The 6485-nt window shown below is 32.7% G+C and overlaps 1 protein-coding gene across 1 annotated transcript; it reads right to left on the bottom strand.

Moving 5' to 3' along the window:
* Nucleotides 1–3333: 3333 nt before the first annotated feature.
* On the bottom strand, nt 3334–6022 carry LOC114744829 (uncharacterized). Its single transcript, XM_028932975.1, has 7 exons — nt 5834–6022; nt 5604–5690; nt 5272–5502; nt 4814–4975; nt 4158–4211; nt 3900–4052; nt 3334–3711 (listed from the first exon to the last, which is right to left on the bottom strand). The coding sequence occupies exons 1-7, from the start codon at nt 6020–6022 to the stop codon at nt 3334–3336; spliced, it is 1254 nt and encodes a 417-aa protein (XP_028788808.1).
* Between the last annotated feature and the right edge of the window lie 463 nt (nt 6023–6485).

Raw genomic sequence — 6485 nt, 5'->3', positions numbered from 1 at the left:
AGATAAGAAGGGGGAAAAAAACGCGAGGAGGAGGATAACAAATATAATATCTCATTGATAGGTACAGAAATGCGTCGTACAGATGAAAGGCAAAACAGCCAATATTCCCTTATTAGTGATATATATGAAGAGGCATAGTCACAAACTGGACTACCTTTATAGTTTATTCGGTGGGAACATACTTATTGATATAACTATGAAGAAGAAGTGGTCCGCCAACTTGGGGAAGGGAGACAACCTTGTTGTTGGGACCAACAAAGAGGTAGAGACGGTTGCAGCAGAAGTCATGAGACACAGGTTGGCCTTGCTGAACCCTAACCACACTCACCAATGGGTTGGTTTTGTTGATTACGCTAATTGCCGCGTCAGCATCCTTTCCCACCATTTCTGGCCAGCTTACTCTGTACCCTTTTTCACTCACCACAACCAAATAATAATCATATCTTGCTCATCCACTTTTTACCTCTAAAAAAATTCAGATATTTAAAGCTTCTGATATATTTATGTTCAAGGGGGTATGACTATCATATATAATTTCCAAAACTTACTTTGATCGGACATAGCTTGATTGGCTATGATTTTTGTTAGAATTAAATTCTTTTTTTTTTGGGACAAAACAAAAGTGGTTTTGATCGCTGAAGTTGATTATTGTGTATTAATATTAACTAATGAAGAATATATATAGTTAGAGAGAAAAAGAGACGATACCATGAGCACAGCATGTTGGATCAGTACAGCCACCAGTGACGCAAGGAGGATGGGCTCCAGACATGGCTCTTCCTTTTTCTCTCCCACTTCTTTCTCTGTGTCTGTGTTTTTGGATCACTTCTTTGAAACTTGCGAATTGTTGGTTCTTATACACACACACTTTCAGCCGCGGCTCATAAATAATGTGAATCCATGCTTATTACGTACGGATGACCATACTCTGTTCCCCAGGAACCTCCTGTAATGATTATTCTATATATAATACGAACACAATGTACAATACTATCATGCATGAATATAGTAATAAAATTTATAATAAATTACCACACTATTTACGGATTATAAATTGTAAGGTTCATTTCTCATATCTCGATCTCTATAATTAGAATGATTTTATGAATCTCCTTTATACTCAAGAAAATATTACTACACGTTAAAATAATTTATCATTTTAAAATCAACTACTGTTGTTTTTTTTTCTTTTGCCAACAATCAACTACTATTGTTGGATCATCATCTAATAAAAGAGGTCATGTACATGCAGATAAAAGGTGAATACGTTTCCTTTGGTCCACTCCAGTGAATGGCTCAAATATTGATTCATGTATATCCATTACTCGTCATTAAGTGAGATAGGTATGTTCAAAGTACAAATTGAGAAATGTGAATAACTTAAACATTGATTCTCACTTATATGACAGTACTACATTTGAAAGGAATTAATCTTCGGTTGTTTTTTGTCTGGCAAAAATGTGAGCACATCTCCCAATAGACTTCGAATCTTGGTTTCCACATTGTGAGAGACTAATCCATTTTGCTAGACTTAGTCTTTGCTGGTGTTAATCCTTAGCTCTTGATTGGGGAATGTCTTGGTACACACAAAAAACAGTATTCCAAAGTTGATAACACTTTGACCCAAAAAACACTTGATAGCATATATATATATAAGATCTTAAATATAAGATCCTTTTTGTATTGTAAATTTATACTACAAAAGGAGTCTTATATTTAGGACTGGAGGAGTATATATTATGAGTTATACTTGTTACTCCCTTTGGTTCAAAATATAAGCTAAACTTTCTTAAAAGGGTTGGTTTTTTTTAAAAGATAATATTCACTTTGGTCCAAGCATTTAATGAGTTTTTTCCAATTTTACCCCCATATATTCTCTTTCCTCTTTAATTCATTTATTACATCTTTTATTTATTATCTTCATTAATAAGGGTATATTAGAAAAAACAAATATATGCCTTACACATTTATTGTTTTAAATTGATTTTAATTAGTTTCTTGAGAAATTTAATGGATAAAGTTTAGCTTATATTTTGAACCACGGGAAGTATAACTTAACAGGCACTAATAAAATTAAAAAGTGGTGAAAGTTAATGCTTATTATTTAAGGGTTAACTTTTCTCTTTTTTTAAGGCAAAAATCAGAATCTGATTAAACATAATATACGAAATCAAATTTCAAATATACAAAGCCAAATCAAATCTATAAAAATATCGTAAATATACAAAATCAAATGAAAAACCTGTAAACAAATTTCAAAATATAAAATCAAATCAAATCTCATTTTCTACATACACCGTCATCAAAACTATTGTATGAGCAGCCACGCGCTCAAATTGAAAAATTTTTTAAGCAAATCTTGAGCTTGTTGTTGCCTAAAATGTTCAAGCAAATCTTTTTTAATCATTACCATAAAATATATAAAAAGATTAATGAACTTTCCTTATTGTAACAAAAATAAGTCATATTGGGAGAGATGCTGACATTTAGTACCCGATGATGCTTCAAATAGAATTGCCTCCAATAGAAAGATACTTATGTGTAGCCCAAAAAAAAAAGAATAATGTCAATAGAAAAAAAAATTAATGAATGTTAAATGTTTAAAGATATATTATTTTTTTAAGTTTTTAAATTTTTTGGTAATTTAGCTGGGCTGCCTCATTCTGATCCTATAAATTAAAGAGTCAAGTTTCAATTTTCAATTCGCCAAACTAATTGAGGTGAGTTAAATGAATATCCGTTTATATTTTGACATATCTATTCTATTTAAGATGCAAATTAAAATAACTCCCCTTGTAAGTGAGAGATTGTAGGATTAATCTCAGTTATAATCTCATGCAATTAGTGCCTATCCTTAGCTTTTAATTCAAAATAAAAATATGAAAAATTTATAATAATATACTACCTCCAGTCTTAAATATAAGAGCTAGTTAATTAATTAAAATATATTAAGAAAATAAATTAAGTTAGTTATTTATAATAAATAGGTGTTGTCTTTTCTAAAATATCCTTACTAATCAAGTTTATTGGTTAGAACTACTATTATTAGAAGAACTATATTAAGGAGAAATAGATAAACATGAGAGACAAATTGGATTGGCGTTTTATATTTAAGACCAAAATAAAAATTAAATGAGGTCTTATATTAAAAACCGGAGGTAGTATGTTACAAAGCTCTTATAAAGTTCAGCTTTTAGAAAGTTCAAATGAAAACATATTCAAGACACATTTTTCTGTTTTCTCATCCATCCTTATTTGAGAATTGTAGTGGAGGAAAGATAACATACTAATATAAACATATAAGATAATATTAATTGAGGACAAAGGGATCGATCATGGGCAATTAGGGTTTCTTCCAGGTCCGCCATAAAAGAAGAAGTTGCCCCAATCATCATTATGATCAGTTCGGAGATCATAGCAATTGGGATGATGAACGTAAGGGACCAAGTTACCAGCAGGCACGAGTTGGTTTTGGCCGTTAATATACTTAATGTTGATGAAGTAGCCAGCTTTCCCTTGACCTTCTGAAGGAAAATGGCCACTTCCCATTTGCGTTGTGCTGTGCTGGCCTTCTGATTCTGAGTTTACTACTTCACCTCCCAACTGTATCGCTGTTGAACTATCAGATAAGTGTGAGAACAAAGACGAAGGCCAATATCCCATGACTTTATCTTCACCATATTGCATCCACCAGTCTCCGTTGCTCACATCCTGCTCATTAATACAATCAAATATATATCTCAATTTTCAAACTAAACAAGACATCTTCACACATGCTGATTTGATGATCTACAAGAATAAATAGTGGTTTAGCTACCGTTTACCAAAAAGATTGAGTTATATTACTTTGAAAAATCATAGTGCTGTCCCAATTAAGTAATCTAATCACTAAAAAGTACCTTCCAGATCATGATGGTGATACCATATTGGGAATTAGCGTCACCATAGACAGATAATGGTGTGATGCGACTTCCCACAGCTATTCCAGCATCAAGTTGAACAAACCCAGAACAAAGAAGGTCATAACATCCGGTGCTTTTATATGAATCACTCTGTCAGTGTCACATATTAAAAAAAAATTGAGAATCAAAATGAAAAAAAGAAAATGATTGCAAGAATGTGCGCGCGCGTGTAATTGCTAAGGAGCTTGAGCTCACAGTCCAGTAGGTGAACAGTCTGGTCGCGTTATCCCCATATAGTTGTGGGTGCACCTAATTGGCCAATAGCGAAATAGAGAATGAGATCGATAGGAAGTAAACTAAATAAGAAGAATTATTCTTAAGGACCGAATTCACAAATCTTTTATTTCTAATGATAAGAACTCATTGTTCCACTTGTCAATTTTTATTAATTGTTTAAGTTGTAAATGGTATTAAATATCTTTCTAGTTTTAAATTTAGGTTATATAAATGGTAAATACTCCTAATTTGACCTGTAAATTTGTGTAATGTGAATGATAAATTTGAGGGCTTTTAAGTATTTAACTTTTGAATTTGGTAGTGTTAATGCTGATACTTCGGAATATTTAAAAATTTTTTAGATAAAATATAGAGATCAAGAATAAATAACAGAGTCAAATGAAAATTTTGAAAATATTATTGCTAGATGCCTTGGTGTAATCTTGGCATTGTGATAATAAATAATATGAATGAATCTTCATCACTCACACACACACACACACACACATATATATATGTACACGCACACGCACTTAAATAAGCACGAGAAAGTCAAAAGCGAGTTTTATATGTATTTTTTTTCATCACGAATTATTTTACATTTTTGTTGTGCGAAAGAATTACAGAATATGTACCTGCCAGCCAGCTTCAATAGTGTTAAGATTGTTACTGTCAGCATCACTTATAACCCAAATTTGAGAGATACTATACTCATCCTTTTGAACAGCAGGCTGCCACACGCTCATAGTTGCTTTCCCTCCATAATATTTTTCTCCTTTCACAAAAACTGAAGCATACTTTATCCTCCAAAACCATCAAAGAGTGAAATTAGAGAAAGATAGAAGGAAAAAGTTTAGCGGTGGGTCCCACAATTCTACAGTGTGAGCTCAAAGAATACTCGCACATACATGTTATATCCGTGTGATATAAGGCAAGTTCTTAATTACCAACTAAAGCAAATTTTGTTGGTGACTTACACCAAATTTCGTAGATATGTGGATTTGGGCTATATATATATATATATATATATTGATAAGCTAAACAAAACTAAAAAGCTTGTTTATATAGGTAGAGTGAGGGACAACATAAATACCTCGTGGCCACCTTGACGAGCAACATGTGAACGAAGAGGGACAGTTTTGAGATTCTTCTTCCCAAATTGTTGGATAGAGCTTGCCCTCAGGATGTCCTCCTTTCTTGTTCTTCTTATAGGAATGGTTCTATTTGGGCAACTTCCAACCTGGTGCCATGGCTGAACAATTGGCTTCGACTTTGAAGACATTTTGCGTTCTATCTTTACTTCAGGTCGGAAAGTTGGCCTCATCTTCAATCAAATGAAAAATGATGAGTCGGCATCAGAATATTCTGATTAGTAAGAAGCCAAACTAAGGGTTGGAGGAATCTCAATAAAGTAATCTGGTTCACCTTAATTTTGTGATTTTTGAGTTTCGGGTGATCAAAAGCTGGTTGATTCAGGATTGAGACGCAGTCGATTATGTCTCCATCAGGACTCTGGTTTTAGCAAATATCATAAATGTTCAACACAAAGAATCATAGATTTTAAAATCCTCAAATAATTTTCAAATTTTCAGTAAGACAAGGAAAAATAACCTGCTGATAAAAAACGTGAAGATGAATATACTGTCTATATATACCTTTATAGACTTGACGGCTGGTTTATTCAATTTCCTCAAAAGCTTATCAACCTCAAGCTTCTGACTAGAAGTAGCTTCCTGGCCATTGTTGACTGTGTCTTGACCTTCGTTCATGTGTACAGACAACAAGAAGAAGCACAACACCACATTGGCCGGCCAAGTCTTCCCATTTCCTAATTTTGCTGCCATTGAAGATGAGAGATATGAAACAATCGACTATATGAAAATGCTCAAGTGGATGTTCAAAACTTGATGTTACGGAAATTTATGGGATGATTTGTACTATAAGAATCTGATATGATTTTGTTGTGCTTGATCTTGTGGCAAGATTATCCTGAGAAATTGAATCCGGATGTAACAATGGCAACAAGACAGACAAAGAAAAATATTAATGCTGTAATCTATAAGATTCATTTACCCTGCTTGGTATAATATGGGCCCATGTTTCTTATTTCCCGGAAAAAAAGAAATACATGTATAATTTTTATTATATTCCCCTTTTCACTCTTAATTCTGTTTCTTAATATGTTAGCCTTTCAACTAGTGTGGATCAACATAATGCAGAAATTTAAAAATGAGTCATACTATTTATGATTGAAGCTTTTAGAGATTTAAATTTTTATGTTACAGATATTGGTTCTTGCGTACCAAA

Source organism: Neltuma alba, unplaced genomic scaffold, assembly GCF_004799145.2.
Source record: "Neltuma alba isolate B1F8T4 unplaced genomic scaffold, ASM479914v2 tig00004456_pilon, whole genome shotgun sequence".
Classification (NCBI taxonomy): Eukaryota; Viridiplantae; Streptophyta; class Magnoliopsida; order Fabales; family Fabaceae; genus Neltuma; species Neltuma alba.
Note: the sequence above shows the minus strand (reverse complement) of the source record. Positions and strands in the feature narration are given on the sequence as shown.